The sequence below is a fragment of the Serinus canaria genome, chromosome 1 (assembly GCF_022539315.1).
Source record: "Serinus canaria isolate serCan28SL12 chromosome 1, serCan2020, whole genome shotgun sequence".
In the NCBI taxonomy this organism is placed as follows: Eukaryota; Metazoa; Chordata; class Aves; order Passeriformes; family Fringillidae; genus Serinus; species Serinus canaria.
The window spans coordinates 111,650,117-111,667,530 of NC_066313.1; the positions used below are offsets into that span (position 1 = coordinate 111,650,117).

General features: G+C 41.4%; 1 protein-coding gene across 3 annotated transcripts in view; it reads left to right on the forward strand.

Annotated features, from left to right (window-relative positions):
• Positions 1–17,414, forward strand: part of ERG (ETS transcription factor ERG) — a 144,858-nt gene that overhangs the window by 82,042 nt on the left and 45,402 nt on the right. Inside the window, exon 1 of one of the 3 annotated variants that reach the window (XM_009089550.4) lies at positions 205–332. The exons of the other annotated variants lie outside the window; for them this stretch is intronic. Coding sequence (XP_009087798.1) covers positions 315–332 — 18 coding nt within the window. The 5' untranslated portion in view covers positions 205–314. Of the gene's footprint in view, positions 1–204; positions 333–17,414 lie in introns of those variants that run through there. 3 annotated transcript variants of the gene reach the window in all.

The window sequence follows — 17,414 nt, forward strand, 5'->3', positions numbered from 1 at the left end:
TTGACTTTTTTGTTTAAAAAAAACAACAACAAAAAAAAAAAAAACAAAAATTTTTTACAAAAATTCAGTCACATATCATCAAGAAAAACAACATTGTTTTAGGACTCTTATCTCTTCACTCCCAAATATCCTGTTTCTTCGAGCTGCGGTGGCCAGGACCAATAGAAACCTCTTCCTGCCATTGGCTGACTTCATTTCCCAGAGTTAGCACAATCTCATCCGCTCTAAACAACCTCATCAAAACTTCTTTCTGGTCAGAGCGAAGCAATAATTATTATTAGCAATTATTAGCGATCAATAATCTTGATCACATTATGGCAAGCACTATTAAGGTAAGGAGGGGGTACCTTTTTTTGGTTGGAATTTTTTTGCTCACTGGCGTGTTCTTTGGTTTCCTTTATCAACCTAGATAAGTTAGAATTGGGCAACACCCCCACTGCCACAATAGAGGACAACAAGATTTCCTTTGTACTGCCTAGTAAATTTCCTTTTTCCTACTCCAACCATCCGCAAGGCTTAAAAACTTCAAACTCGGAAAAAAAATTGGGTTTTTTAAATTCACTGTTCAGTGGTGTGGATTGCATAGACGAAGCCCTTTTGCGAGAGCTTCTGAAATTTCTTGTAGGTATCCCTCGGACAACTTGGATGTGTTTGTGGACTGCCATGAGGGGAGAGGGTGTGCGCTGGAAGGAAAAACCGGGCTCCTAAGGGCACTAAACCTTTGGATACTTTGAAATGTTTCTCTTGCGGATGGGGACACAAATGGGAAGGAGAGGCACCAGCTCTTGTTTCTCTCTCTCATGCAGGTGTTAATTATGTGCTTTTCTAGAAACTCTTAACTTTAAACTCAGGACCTTTCTGAATGTTATTTTAATGGTGGTGGGAAGATCTCACGGGCGTGTTCTTTTCTATTGTTTTAATTTTTTGGACAATAAAAATCTCCTCTTGGTGCATAACTTGATCTCGGTGCATGGTTTGTTGGCTTTGGGGTTTTTTTTATAAGATGGCTTTGCTGAGTTGTTTTGGGCTGTGTCACTTAGAAAGTTGAATAAATCTGTCTGTCTGTCTAGTTTTTGTTTCTTGGGACAACAGTTGCCAGTAGAGCAATAGTTGTGATTAATTGCAGAATGTAACGGTAATTAAGCAATTTGTGATAGTGAAACTAATTTTAAATTAGTAACTAAAAATTGTAACTAATTTTACGTAAAGAGCACGGACAGGGAGGACTCTGCTGTGTTGTTTTATCAGGTTTGGGATCAAGGTATTGTCGGATTCAGGACCGAGGTATTTGTTTTCTTCGTGGCATTGTCTGTTTCTGTACTTTTCTAATTATGTCAGAGATTTAATGAGGGGTATGGAATAGCCTGGCTGTTGGATAAGGAGGGCTGCACTTGGACTTTTCAGTAAATTCTGCTCCAGTGTTTACATTTCAGAGATCATTTGATGCTTTTTGTTACGGTTTTGGGAAGCTGACAGTAGTGCCCGAGGGCAGTGTGATTAAAAACCTTTTGTTTTTGTAATCACTGATGTTTTCATGGGGCTATCAATAGAGACATAGATCTGACTCTCCTCTGCACTGCTGGCCAGCATCTGCTAAATGCAAAGTAGCTCCTGAAACTGAATTCCCTTTGGTTTTGTCGTGCATTTCAGAGCATGCAGGACATGGCAGGCACTTAATGAAAATCCTGAGTTTTAGGGAGTCAAGTTTTGGCTGAAAGAAGGGCTGTGAACTGAGGTTTTAATGATGGGTTTGCTTCTATTAATGAGAATATTGATGCAAAATTTATTTTCAAAAGTAATGGCACCACGAGATCGGATGCCGTTTGCATTTTAGGTAACTCCTATTATTGAATTCCTTTATGTTTCATATTGACTGAATTTTAATTGGCTAGAAGATTGTTAAATGATACCTAATTGTTATTATTTAACCTCCACCTTACACTTAGAGAACTGTTTTATACAGTAATATAAATGTACTGGTAATGCAATGTACTCAGCAAAATGGAAAAATGTTCAATTCTCTCTCCGTGTCTGGAGTGTGAATCTTACAGGAGGTCTCAGGTAACCCAGAATGTTGAGGATTTTGCTGTCCAGGCTGCTAGGAAGGCCTTACATGCTGTAGCAAGAATTAAAATTTTATTTATGCGAGTGCAAAATGTGAAATGACTGGAAAGAAATGACAGGTGCTTTGTATTCAAGGTGCAGGAAATGTGCTCTGACATGAGGCTGAGACTGTCCAAAGATTTTCAATTCCTCTTCTGTGGGGAGTGGATAAAGAAGCCTTTTAACTGAAGGGTTTCTGAAATAAAGACATTCCCTTTGAAGGCCAGGCAGGTGTTTGTTTAGCTTTTGCTAAACTGCTGCACACATAGATATATATTTAATCCTATAAATATTGAATATAATGGCTTGTGTTGTCTGCTGGCAGCAGGTAGCCCAGCTCTCCCAGTGTGCTTGAGGAAGGTGGAAAGCCTCCTCTGGGAATTCTCTGACTCCTTTGGGGAAGCTGGGCAGCCACTAAATTTCAGAATTAGGATGTGAATGGTTCTGTATTTGTTCACAGCGGGGCAGAGACTTCTCGGAACCTGCAAAGGTGACCTTCCAGTCAGAGTGTCTGATTCATCCTGTCCCTCTCACCACCCTGCAGACAGAGCCGTGGGACACTGGGGCTCAGCAGGAACCCTGCTGGTTTCACTGGGGCTCACTGGGCTCTGGGCAGGCAAACCCTGCTGGGAGATTTCGGGGGCTGTGAGATTTTGGGTGCTGTGAGTTTTTGGGTGCTGGGTTTGATATCCTGAGTGTGCTTTTCCCAGGGGATCACTCTCTCCTCACCCCATGCCCTCCTCCTGCTTCCCCCTGTTCCTTTTTCCCTTTGGAAGAGGAAAGCGCCGTGGTGGGAAGTTTGTCCTGAAGAGGAGGAGGAGGAGGATGAAGCAGTGGCTTTTCCCCAAGCTCTGACAAGGATAAATAATATTAATCCTGACTTCCCCACTGGACCATCCTTGCCCAGGCTAGGGATCTTTCCCTTGGATGGGGAGAGGTCAGTGCAAGAAGTTGTGGAGGGGAAGGTGGTGCAAAAAGGTGCCTGTCCAGCCAGGATTTTGGGTTGGTATTTCATATCCCAATACCTGGAGCACACTGAGCTGAGCTCTCTGTTATGTTTTTCTGGCATTTTCAAGGATGAAATGTGGTTTTTCAAGTAGAAAAAGTCTCCTTAGAGTGAAGATTTCAGGGCTGACAGGTTTTCCTCTGGCTCAGGTGGTGTCAGACAGCTCTGCGGTGGCACAACAGTGCAGAGCACTGAAGCTGAATATTATCAAATAAATGCAATTATTTATATTTATTAGTTACACTAATTACTGTAAATACAATTTTAGAACATATCTGAATTGGGCATCAGTCTTTTGTTTGTGTTTTGCCTTTTATTAGTAGAATGGAGCAAAAATTATTTAAGAGTTACCTTGGGGTGCAGTAAAAATAGTTATCCTGGAGGGGTCATTTTGGTGGTTTTTCCCATTAAATAGAAAAGTCAACTAGAATTCTAATTCCTTGCCATGTTCAAGCCTTGCCCTGTTTCTCTCTTTGGCTGCCAGTGCCACTATGCTTATTCTTAGAAAAACTCTTCAGTAAGTTGACTTTATAATGATTTATTGGTTATACTTGTGAATATTTCTTTAACTTACACCTAAATATGTTCACTTCCACTCTTCATTATTATTTGCTGAAGTGATGTTCATATGGAATCTGTGATTTCAGGGAGAAAAAGTCTGTGTGTTTGATAAAGGACAGGAGAATCTTTGTGGTTTCTGAGGCTTGAGGGTGTGGATGCACTGATTAAAGCAGAATATAGGAGGCAAGATTAATTTTTTTTTGAGGAATCTTATTCTGTGCTTGTGTCTATACCATTAGTTTTCCCTCACTTTCTTTTAGAAACTCCAAGTAGTCACTCAAATGCTTCTGAAAGCTGGAGACAGTTAAGAAATAAATCTGTTCTTGGCGTATGGAAATGTTTAAGGCTTTGTTTAAAGGATTGCATCTGCACTGAGTCCAGCAGAGCTGACACAGTAATTTGTAGTTTTGTTCCTTGCATTACAACAATTATAAAGATTATTATCTATTTTTTTTCCTCCCTCATCTCAGTTAGGAGCTGTTCCAATGGCATATTTAACTTGTTTAACTTTTTAACATATTTAATTCTGTTAACTTTATCAAAGCCTGTAAATCTTTCCCTTGGCTTTGGTGATGTTGAACATTTAAACATTTAAATTTTGCTGAGCACACACCTGAGTGCTCTGGTGAACCAGAGGCAACAACAGAGCCTTAAAGCACTTACCCTGATCCTCCACTCCTTGATCCAAACTTCCACCAATTTCATGAAGGTTTTATCCCAATAAAGGCAGCAGAATCAGAGCTATAATCGTTTCCAGGTAAAGCACTATTTCTGACTCAAACACCAATCTGCAACTTCAAGGCAGAAATGAACAGAAGTTATTCTGGGGGGATTTTTGTGTTGTTTTCTTTTGCTTTTAATCAGCAGTCATTTAACTCAATTTGGTTTGTGTCTTCATATGCCAAAACCAAGTGAAATAGAAGGATTTTGCTTTCTAGAATTAAGTCCCCAGGCAAGGAACAACAGCTGGAAAATGCATATGTTTGACTGTCTGAGCTTGTTGGTTTGTTTGTTTTTCCTGAACAAGAACTACATTATCCCTTAACAAAATGTTTTTCAGCAAGTTCCCCGTGTTACAAAAGGCCTTTCAGAAATAATGTTCAAAGAAACAAGTGCTCTTGGAGAATGACTTGCTGGAAGATAAACACAGAAGCAGTTTTGCAAAATATGAATGCCAAAAAAAAGATATTTATTTTCCAAGCGAAGCTTTATAATTCAATAAAAATATATAATGCTGTTTACTCAGGAAGAAGTAGCCTTTGTATTGCAAGTTTCTAAATCAAGCCAAGAGAATTACTTGGAAAATTGGGGGGAAAAAAAAGAAAAAAAGAAAAATTTGTTTTGTATCACTTGTATTATAAATTTTAACAAAATAAGGGTGATACAGTAGAAAATATCATAGTGCCAAACTTTGTCAGGGTAGCTAATTCATTGACTGCAGTGTGATTTTTATCATACCTATCTTTGAAAAATTCATTTCTTTGGATAAGTAATTATAGAGCCACCCTGCTGTCCTTGACATACATACATACATACATACATACATACATACATACATACATACATACATACATACATATATATATATATAAAAAAACACACACACACATATATATATATATGAGATATATATTTGTGTATTACAGAAGAAATTTTTGCACTGAAAATATCAACAAAAATAGGAAAACTTTGAAGCACTTATGTGAAGAAGGCATCAGTCCTTTGCTTAAGGAGTAGATGTGTTTTTGTGGTTGGAGGGGTTGTTTTGAATTTTGTAACCAAGCCTGCCTGAGGCTGGAGAATGCTGTGTCCCTCCATTTATTCCTGCTCCCTTAGAAGGACTGTATAATCCTGTAAATAATTTATAACTATGAACAGAGAGATTTTAGGATATTTGGTGAGATTTGGCTTGCAAACATTACCTTTCTCCTTGAAATGCATCTTTAGGCACCAAGTTACCAATTTTTACTATGCACAGAGAAAGACTGGACATTTCTTTCAGGAAAGGGATGTTAGTGGTTAATAAATCAAATTCACCATGGTCTTTAATAACTGCTGTGTATGAACCAGCAAGTACCTCTTCTGCTAATTATCATTATCAAACTTGTTTCAAAGTAAAATGAATGAATTGGCAATTATTCGTCACAAGACTGTCATCGAACATTAAAAGTTAAAAAAGAATGATGAGTAATAGTGAATTGTTTTTTAAGGGCTGGGCTGAGGGACTCAGAGTGGACAAGGGAAATGGTGTTTTGGGAGTAGTGAGTGGAAGGAATGCCTAGGATGTGATGTGTTCCCCTTGCAGCGCTGTTTGTTTGCGGTGTGGCTCTGCAGCCGTGGGTGGGAAGTGGTGTCACCAGGCTGGTGTGACCTTGTCACCCTGAGAGAGGAGCTGACTTGCTTAGTCAAAGGTGTGCTCTGCCAACAGATGACAGGGACTGGCTTTATGCAAATACCTGCAGGAAGGGGTGGATCCCAGTTTTCGGGAAGTGGCAGGACTCTTTAAAGCCACCTGCCTGATTTGACAGGGTTGACAGAGTGGCAGACCAAGACACAGTGCCACAAGTGGAGAAAAACCCCCCCAGGAGACTGGAAATGCTTTGTTTGACAAATCCCTCATTGCAGCAAGGAGCAGCACGTTAATTCTACGTGCAAGGTTTTGCAGAACTGCAGGAGGTTTTTTTAAACCTCATTCTTCAGAGCTGAAAAACATCTTTTTTTAGACGCTCTGTTTATTACCTTGATAAACAGCAAAATGCTGCCACAGCAATTACCTTGATGATAAAGGGTCTGTAGACAGATACTTCCTGCATTCATTTCCTACCCAGATAAGCTGCCAAAATCAGGGACTACCAATATAGGAAATGCTTTCAATAGGAACTTCCTATCTGTTAATATCTAATTCACTGAAAAGATCTGAGTCCTTCTTGTTTCATATAAAGGTAATGCTCTACCTGATGCTTTTTAAACACTCAAGCCCCAGCACAATGCATTTGTTGCTGTAATAAATTTCAAACCAATGCAGTTATCCTGGACTATGAAAGATCAGCATTTTCCTCTGCAGGGGTAGGAAAAGTGCCCCTGCATTTTATAATAATTGGGAATCAGGATGCTTCAAAATCCACTGTCACTCTGTCAGCTGAAAAACAATCCTCCCTCAAACTCCCTGTTGCCTGAATCCTTTTTTGCTCATTTCTGTACATCTCCAGGTAAAATACACATTTCAGTAGCATTTGAGGTGGACCTCTCCAACAAATAGTTCAGAACATGTTCTGGAGATCTTGGAGATGATTTTTTTTTGCAATCCACAGTGCTCTGCATATTCAACCAAAATGACTGAAGCAGAAATTTTGCCTCACTGTGCTGGGAAGTAAGACCACGACTAACCTGTGTGTTTGAACCTCTGCTAAGGAAAAGAAAAAGAGCACAGGGAAAGGAAATAAAGACAGAAAACCTCCATTGCTAATCATAACTTCAGGGTAATTTGTTTCAGGCACATGAACAGCAGGATGAATGAGGATTTATGAAACCTGGAGTGAAACTGGCCAAAATGAAGTCAACAGTATGACTTGACTGGGGCCAGGCTTTCACTCAAGTTATTCAGGAGTTCAGCCCAAAATTTCTGTGTTGCTTTGCCAGTGATTCTGCTGGAGTCATTCCAGTTTCTGCCACTGTGACTGAGATGGGTATTTTGGGCTTTCCCTGCAGAATTGAAAAGTCCTTTGCTGGGTGGCTTCATTTATATCCCACCTTTTCCTCTGGGATGAGCAGTCCCACACTCAGTTATCTCCTCAGGTTGCTAAATTCGTGTTGCTCTCTGGACCTGGGATCTGAGAATCTGGTTGGGTTTATTGAGGCTGGGAATCTGAGCCTGGATTCACAGGCCATTCCAGACACCATGGTGAACACAACCCTTGGAGATTTCTTGGCTGTGGGACAGGAGGGCTGCTCCTGTGGGCACCTGACCCAAAATCCCAGATACTACAGAGGGTTCTGCAAGCTGGAGGTTAATTATGACAAGTGGCTTTCCCAAGGCTGTGGGTGAAGAAGCTTTAAGAAGATGCCCCTTGGCTTTGGGCTCACAGGGGTGCTGGAGAAATGCACACTTTGTCCTGAAAGCAATGTTCCTCAGATGTGGTTTAGTCAACTCTTATCTGCTCACATAAATTTTTATTATTGTTAATCTTTGGCGTACTCACAGCAGCTTTCCTCATGCGTCAGGTATTCCCTTGGAAGTGCTCAAAACTGTTGCTTTTTACTAATCAGATCAACTCACTAAAGTGGTGGCCAGAGACATTTTTCACATTATTTCCATGCAGGCATTACCTTTTAAAATATTTCCCTGCGATTTGTCATCGAGGCATGGTTACCTCTGCTGTTTTCATGGAATTCAGAATCCGATTGTTTAGTCTACGTAAAGGGGGGAAAACGAGGGGGGTCCTGTGCCTTTAATGTTGTTTATAACGGTTGGACAGAGCTTGTCAGGTGAAGGTTAATTGCTCTCCAGTTAAAGCAGTTCTCTGCACAGATGGGTTATCAGGGCTGAACACTCGTTACAAGATTAATCTCGTTTCCGACAAGACTTCCCTTTCCTCCAACTGATTTTTGCTCAGCCATTGGACCTGTCAGCAGCCGTTAGGAGAAGGGTGGGTTACCTCTGGGATATTAATGCCTGCGAGCAGCCAAACAATGCAGAGCGTGTGTCATATCGGCGGGGAACATCTTTAGGAGACAGCACATTTCAGAGCTCTTCTGAAGGTCGTGATTCATAAACAACAGAAACAATCAGGAGTGTTTGTGTTAACCCTCCTCGTGGACGCAATCTCGTAGGCTGCTTTTTTTGTGTCCCTCCTCATCTCTTTGGACTTGTTTTTTTAGGTCCAAGGGTGTATTTTTGGTGAAAATTTTAGCCAGCAAAGCACCCCTGGTGAGATGTGGAGCCCAAGATGCTTCTGTGCAGTCGCTTGATGGACAAGCCTTCAGTTTGGGCTTAAATGAGAGGCAATAAACCACTCAAAAAAACTCAAACTTTGGGAGTTCTGTCTTGGGCTCTAAGCCAAGAGAGGTTTTTGGGACTTTTTAAATCAGGTTAAAATGAAAGGGGGAGGAAAGGGAGTACAACCTTCATTAGAATCTGTCTGTACTTAGCTATGTCACTTAGGAGCCTTGCTTTACTCATGGTCAGTGGAGAGAAAAAGGGTGTCTATGGGATGACTCAGGACTCCTGCTTGTCAAGGTCTTACCAACATTTTTCAGATACTCCCTGGAGGCATTTCTTTTTCTCCACAGATGTAACATTGGGAAATAGAGGCTATTAATTGATGAACTAAGTTAGGTCCATCAATTAAACCATTAAACCTGTTGAATTTTCCTCTTTCTCCAAGCTGGAGTCATTCAGACATGGCTCCACTGGGCTGCAGAGGTACGAGATGGATGTAAAGTGTGAGGAGAACCAGGCACATCATGTTCTTAGCACAGTATTGCCTTTCTAGCCAAGGCTGCAGCAGCTCTGCCAGTCCAGGCTCATCGTGAGCCTTTGTGTGGACTGAGTTCAAGGAGGCTGCGGCACGAACACAAGAGTCTCGCTGGAGTTTTGGGTTTATTTCAGGAGATCTGATACAACCAAAATAACACAACTTGGCAGAAGGCTCCGGCTTGCCAGATTTCTGCCACGCAGCTTTAGTCAGTGAATTCCGAAACACTAAACAAAAATTCAAGGCAACAAACAGGGTGGCTCTGATGTTTCCGTCGAGTTTCCTGTCCTGGCTTGGGATCAGCTCCATCCTGTCGATGGTGCTGAGTCTCTTCATTGACTTCTGTGAACTTTGAGTCAAGCTGGGTTGTCCCAGCCAAGAAATCCAGCTCTGTGGAGGGTCCTGGGCTGCATAGCGTTCACTGGATGATTTATTTTCAGTTTGTTTTATAAACTTGCAACAAAACTAATAAATTATATAAAAAACAAGTTTTGTTTAAAAAAAAAATCTATCTGCAAGTTTCTGACAATTTCTTAATTTTTATTTTTTAAATTTCCTTTGGATCATCAAGTAGTTTAATAACGTTACTGCTGAATTCTTAGGGTTTCTCATACTAGCAAGATTAAAAATGCATTTTCCTATGATGTAGAATCCACAGGGTTTAGGGAAATGTACTTGCTCCAGTTATGAAGCTGAAATGAAAGGTAGACAGGAATGTAACCTCTGGATGTCATCCTCTTCAGCACTCTGCATTCAGAGCCAAAGCAATTCAAGAGAGTGAATTCCATTACTGGTTCTAATAAGATAGGAAAAGTGCATAGTAAATCTTTACAATGCCAACTAAATCACTGCTGCTTTATGCCAAAGGAGGCAAGTTTAGTAGAAAGTTTTTTAATGGGCCAGGTTGAATTATTTTTAAAAGAAGAGAGTCCCTAAGAGGTTGTTAAATCTCTACTTAGAGCCCTGAATGAGGATCTTGTTTTTCAAGATGCTGATCGAGTTGAGAGTTCCTGCTGCCTGTGCTCAATGAGAATTCAGATGGTTTTGAAGAGGGAAGCTTACACACAATTAGGAATTGTTGTTATGCCACTTACCTGATGTAACTCCTCCTTGTCAATACCACCTTTCTAGAAAAAGGAAATTGAAAGTGAATTTTCCAAGGAAAGGTCTTTTTTTAGCAAAATAATGAAATCTTTAATGTGAGGGCAGCAAGGCCCTGGCACAGGGTGCCCAGAGCAGCTGGGGCTGCCCCTGGATCCCTGGCAGTGCCCAAGGCCAGGTTGGACACTGGGGCTGGGAGCAGCCTGGCACAGTGGGAGGTGTCCCTGCCAGGGCAGGGGTGGCACTGGATGATCTTTAATTTCCCTTCCAGTCCCAACCATTCCATGATTCTGAGATGATTTGGTTATCTCACTTAGAGTGGGAAGCTTTAGATCCTGGCATTCAAAATGAATTATGAATTTCAAAGGTGTTTGTTGGGCAAGTGGGTTGCAGATTTGACAACAGCAACATATTTAAAAACTAATTTATTTCCAAATAGATGTTGGAAATATTTTGATGAACAAGCACAATCTGTGAAATGTGCATTAAGTAAATTACTGACTTTAAACTCATTCTGTGTGAATTTTCTGTCTGCAATGGTGCCCAGATCCTTTTCAATCAGCATGAATGTGAAATCTTCCAGAATCACAGAATCATTGAGGTTGGACAGGACCTCCAAAACAACCAAGTTCCAGCTGTGGCCCATGCCCACCTTGTGCCCAGCCCAGAGCACTCAGTGCCACCTCCAGGGGACACCTGCAGGGATGGGCACTGCAGAGCTCCCTGGGCAGCCCCTGCCAAGGCCTGAGCCCCCTTTCCATGGGCAAATTCCTGCTGCTGGCCAAGCTGAGCCTGCCCTGGCCCAGCCTGAGGCCGTTCCCTCTGCTCCTGTCCCTGTGCCCTGGGAGCAGAGCCCGACCCCCCCGGCTGTCCCCTCCTGGCAGGGACTTGTGCAGAGCTACAAGGTCCCCCCTTATTTGCTGATTTTTTTTTTCAAATTTACTTTTTTTTCTCCACACCTTCATCACATCCTTAATGTAACCTTTTGGGACCCAGACCAGACCAAATTCCCTTTCAAATATGTTTCTCTTCTGAGCTTGGGTCTTCATAAAATTGTTTTCCTCTTTTGTAGAATTTTTATTCAGCCTCCATTCATCTCAGTGTTTCTTGGAAGGTGCAATTCTCACCAGCTCTCAGCATTTTTATTGGGAATCTTGTGATATTTAGCAACTAAGGGTCACTTTCTTGAATTATGTGAACATTTGAAATCTTAAGTGTTCACTGATAAAAGGCTCTAGTTCTAAAAATTTTACTTAAAAGCCAAGATACAGACCCAAACCACATTGGGTTTAAGTACTTTTTTTTTCCAAGGCCTGATCCAAAACTCTCTGGTCATGTTTCTGGTTTGTAAGCTGAGATTCAGATGTTTTCTTGTCATCAGGTTAAATCTTATTCCTGAAGGTGTCAAGAAATAAAGCTGGCAGTTCAGCCTCTTGGAGAAATGTCTTTGCTGTGTAGTAACTGCCAAAAGCTTCAGCTTTTATTTAAAAAAAAAATTGAAAATACTCAAATTTCATGTCACAAATTTGTGATTATATAATCACAAGTAAAGAAAATGCATTACTATTTATATATTCATAGAAATGTTCTCTCCAAATATTGCAGTTTAGGGGGCTTTAAGGCTTTTAGTACACTGCAGAGGATCAATTAAAGATGCTCTAGGTTGCTTGAGATAGGTCAGCATTAAGTAGGGTGTCTGTGACCCCCAAGGATTGCTTTACTTTTTTCCCCCCCTCCTAATTCTCTGTTTCTTTCCTTAGTGAAAAAAAGAGAAATTCAGAAGGTTGAATAGGAAGCTGAGTTAAAATGTTGCAAAAAGTTTTATGTGAAAATCTCAAGGTAGAGGTAGAAGGCAGTGGGATGTAATATTGAAATTAAGGTGACAAGAAAAAAAAAGTTAAATTTTCTGTCACTAAAAATACTCAGAATTCACAATGACATGACCTTAAAAAAAATGGAATTTGAAAATAATGGAAAAATATGTATATTGCTTGTCTTATTTGCCTTCTAATTCACAAATATATTACTGAAAATGAAAACCAACAGTGTTTTTAGCTGATTCCAAAATTTAGGTTCAGAGGAACCTAAGGTTCAGTAAGATCATGAAAGTTGGCAGCCACCATTGTTAAAAAGGAAGCTTGATAAATCCTCAGAATTAACTCTTTTGAAATCCTAGTTAAAAGGATTGGGATGATGCTGAAAATAAAATTTCTAAGCTTGGCAAGGACACTAAAATTAGACTCTCAAAAGGAGGAACTTGATTTAAATCTTATTTTAAATAATTTTCCCACTACTCCATGAACAATTGAAGCAATAATTATCTGTGCCAGTCAGTGCTGCTAAAAAAACCAAACCAAAGTGAAAGGTGGGAAAGCAAAATCTGTTGAGGAAGTTCTTTGAGTCATGAAGTGTCCTAAGGAGGACAAAGTTTTCAAATTTTTTTGAAGATGTCAGCTTTGTATTGGAGAGACACTGTCAGAAAAGGAAAACAAAGTCATTATGCTGTGAATTTTCATGGCAGTGAGTATAAATCTGTAATCCCCAGTGTTCCAGAGACCATTTACAATCACCAGCCTTGTTTAAATGAATGAGAAGGTGGCCAAGAAAAGGAGAACAAAGGCCCAAACTTCCAAAGAAGTCTGGATTTGCAAGCAGAGAAGTGCAATGCAAATTACTGCCTCAGTCAGCCCTGGCTTTCCCAGATTCCCTGGCTGGCTGTTGTATTCCACACCTTCCCCCTGCTCCAGCCACCAGCAGAACCCTCTGGCATCACAGACTTCAGCCTGGTTTTCATCATTCATGGTCTTTTCTTCACCAGGCTTCATTTTGCACAACTTTGTCTCTTCCTCTGTGTTCTTTTTCACTCAGATTGCAATTCCTTTGCTTTACTTAATCCTCAGTTCCCCTCAACTTCTAAACACACATTTCTGAAGGACAGAGCTGGTTTTTCACTGTTTGTCTCTCCTGGAGAGGGACTTTTCACAAGGGGATGCAGGGACAGCACACAAGGAATGGCTCCCAGTGCCAGAGGGCAGGGCTGGATAGGACACTGGGAATGAGGAATTGTTCCTTGCAGGGTGGGCAGGGCTGGGATGGAATTCCCAGAGCAGCTGGGGCTGCCCCTGGATCCCTGGCAGTGCCCAAGGCCAGGCTGGACACTGGGGCTGGAGCAGCCTGGGGGCAGTGGGAGGTGTCCCTGCCATGGCAGGAGGATGGTGGAATTAGGTGATCTTTAGGATCCCTTCCTACCTAAACCATTCCATAATTCTGTGATCTTCACACAGCCATCGTACACCCCTTTCCAGCAGAAACACAGTTCACCCAACTCATCAAATCCAGGTCTTGTTGAAATATTCTAACAGTAGTTTGCTCATGTGGGAAAAATCTTTCCCTCCAAGTAATGAAAATAAGGGAGGGAAACAGTCTCAAATGTATCATCAGCAGCCTCTTGATTAATCCTGTTGTTGCTGGATGGGACATTTTGGCTTTTTGAATTCCATGTGACGGATGCTGGCTCTGGCAGAGGACTGGGAGAGAGAATTTTCAGTTACATCCACAGATCCTCACCGTGACGTGAAAAAAATCACTCTGTATTTTAATAAACAGCTGGTTTATTTTCATATCTCCACCTGAGACACTTTAATTGTGATTTTCTATTTCCCACAGAATTTTCATTAATAGCCCTTAAGAGCTTTTCATCTGACTTGAAATGGGAGATTATTCTGTTCAGCTGCTAAAATTGCATGGGCTGCCACCAAGCTCACTTAATGCTGAAGTTGTTCTAGTGCTCTGAGAAATATCTATTAATTAAGTGTTCTTAGCTCTTATTTGCAAATAGTTCTATTTATGGCTCATATAAAAGATAAATTTGGAATGCAGATTTTTTGGCTACCAAGTTTTAAAACGAGCAGTGTAGGTTTTGTAGCAAGGAATGATGATTTCACTGACACTTCAAAAATTCTGTAAGAATTAGAAAAATATCCTGAGAGATCTTCCTAGAAATACAGAATCAGGAGCTCTGGACTTTGATATAGATAAGAACTAATTTTTCAGGTAACTGACTTAAAAATATTCTTTGTACATGTTACTGTAGTGATTTTTTGGTATATATTGGCACAGTCACCAATATAATATTTAATGTATATTAAATATATACATAAAACCAATCTGTACAAAAAGTGGAATATAAGAAGATGTGGCAGGAATTTTAAATGTTTCTAGAAAATGTTTTCTCCACAATTCTGTCAGAAGCCTGAAGCTTCAGAGGGTCATAAACAGCTTTAAAACACGCGTGGTCAGTGCTGAAATACTCCACATAAGGAAACAAAAAATTTTACTAAAGCTTTAGATCTGTTTTCCATATTCTTACAAAAGAGTTGGTTTCTAAAGATCTGTTTTAGATTTAAGTCTCACTGGAAGTATCTTACAAGAAAGCTTTTGTATACTTAAAAGATGTTCTGAAGAGTCAGAGTTCCCCTGATTACACCAGTGAAGTGTTTCTGGTGGCTCTGATGGAGCAAAATGAATTTGCTAATTGTTTAGGTAGAATTGGTAAATCCTCAACAATCTGTGTTTGGCTGGCTGAAAAATTGAAACTTGAGAAATGGATGTTTTGAAGAGGTGCTCAGTTTAGACAAAGATACCAGAAAGAAAGATGGAGAGGGACTCTGGTAAGGCCTGGAGTGACAGGGAATGGCTTCAAACTGCCAGAGGGCAGGGATGGATGAGATTTTGGGGAGGAATTGTTCCCAGAGCAGCTGGGGCTGCCCCCTGGCAGTGCCCAAGGCCAGGTTGGAGGACACTGGAGCTTGGAGAAGCCTGGGGCAGTGGAAGGTGTCCCTGCCATGGCAGGGGGTTGGAATGAGATGAACTTCAAGGTTTTCAACCCAAACTATTCTGGGATTCTCTGATACCCAAGGCTGGACATCTCCATGTGCATCATCATGAACTCCTTGCCTTGCCAGTGTATCAATCACACCCAGTTAGCCTCATTGCCTGCATGTGTTCCAGGTGAGCTGAATGATGTATTAATAAAAGAATAAGTCTTTTCTTGGTCAAAGTCTAATCTTCATGCTGCCAAGCTCTCAGAGGGAAAATAAAACAGGAAAAGCCCCCCTTCCTGCTGTCATGTCAAGAGATCTCTCAGGTGCCCAGAGAAGATGTGGCTGCCACATCCCTGGAAGTGTCCAAGGTTGGACAGGGCTTGGAGCAGCCTGAGATAGTGGAAGGTGTCCCAGACCACATCAGGGGGTTGGAATTAGATGTTCTTTAAGATCCCTTCCAACCTGAAACTTCGCTTTTCCTTCCCCTTTTATCAGGCTTTTCTCTTTACCTTCATTCCACATCTTGCCTGCATGTGTAGTAGCCTTTGATTATTTATTATTTTCTGATCATTCAAATTGAAAAAATAACCTCTGGCACAGCTGTGACAGTCACACTGCTCACACTTTAACTTCTGCTTTGTATTTATTTCCCTCAGCTTGTGTCTCTTCTGTTTTAGCTGTAAGCATTTTCTGACAAGGTCTGCCTCATCCTTTGCCTTAGTTCTGTGCCCAAGACAGCAGAATCCATTTATTTCTTGCATTTAGCACTGCATAAAATTTATGGTTAGTAAGTACTTTTGAGGCACTGGAAATGTCCTTTTTGCTGCAGAATTACAGCAAGTTTAAGTAAAAGTGCACAGTAGGAAGTCAGCACATTGTGACATGAGTGTTGCCCCACATCTCCCTCTCTGCAGAGTGCAACTTTCATGGTCATTCCAGGTCCCTCTGACAAATGTTTGTGTTTGGGTTGTCATTGCACTGACTGCAACATCTGTGGGTTTGCATCTTTTATCAGCAGAAGAAAAGAAAGGAGCCACATTTTTCTCTTTCATTACAGAAAATGAAATCTTTGTGTCTCCCTACCCAAAGATTTTAAAGGTGGTCAGATTCTTGATGTCACGGATTCATAGAACAGTTTGGGATGGAAGGAACCTTAAAGATCACCCAGTTCCAGCTCCCTGCCATGGCAGAGACACCTCCCACTGTTCCAGGCTGCTCCAAGCCCCAATGTCCATCTTGGCCTTGGGCACTGCCAGGGATCCAGGGGCAGCCCCAGCTGCTCTGGGCACCCTGTGCCAGGGCCTGTCCACCCTCCCAGGAAACAATTCCTTCCCAATCTAACCTAACTTTACCCTCTTTCAGTATGAAGCCATTCCCCCTTGTCCTATCACTACATATCTTCATCTTCCAGGTCTCTTGGAGCCCCTTCAGGCCCTGGAGGGGCTCTGAGCTTTCCCTGGAGCCTTCTTTTCTCCAGCTGAACACCCTCAGCTATCCCAGCCTGGCTCCAGAGCAGAGGGGCTCCAGCCCTGGGATCAACTCCATGACTTCTCTGGGCTCTCTGCAGCAGCTCCAGCTCTTCCCTGTGCTGGGCCCAGGGCTGGGGCAGCTCTGCAGGTGGGAAATCACCTGAGCAGGACACAGGGACAGAATTCCCCCTTTCCTGCTGCCCAGGCTGTGAGATCAGCCCACGCCACAGTCTGGGGAAGATCATTCCAATTGTGTTGATTCTACACTAGTTTTTTTTCCTCACTTGAATAATCCTCACAGCCAGAAAGGCCGAAATGATTTGTTCCTTCCTTACTTTTATTCCTTCAAATACAGAAACAGGATTTTAAAATGTCATGGTAACATTTATCATTTTCTTTTATCACACGTGTCTCAGTGAATGGTTTTTATTCCTGTGGGAGCTCAGCCCATAGGTTTTCCTGGTCTTCTGAACAGCAGGAGCATTGGAGATTGCTCAGGTCAGCCAGGAACTAAATGAACAAGCTCATCTGGTTTTCCCTTCTTACCGAACAACATCTATCATTTCTCTTTATTTAGTCCATGCTTTCATTTTATTGGATTGCAGAGAAGCATAAATGGTGTCTGTTTACATTCCTTACTGATTCAGCTTGAAATGCTGACCAAGTATGGCTTGAGGAGTCTATAAAAAGATGGGGTAGTTTCTGCCTCTCAGACATGTAAAGGTGTTCCTGGAAGCTTCAGACCCAAGTGCAAATCAGTTAAGCCTCCTCGACGATTTTGAAACCTCAAATCCTTTGAAATACTTGGCAACCTGCCTCTTGCATATTTACAGTTACACAACTCACAACTCTTCCCCTCTGTGACTTCTAAAAGTTC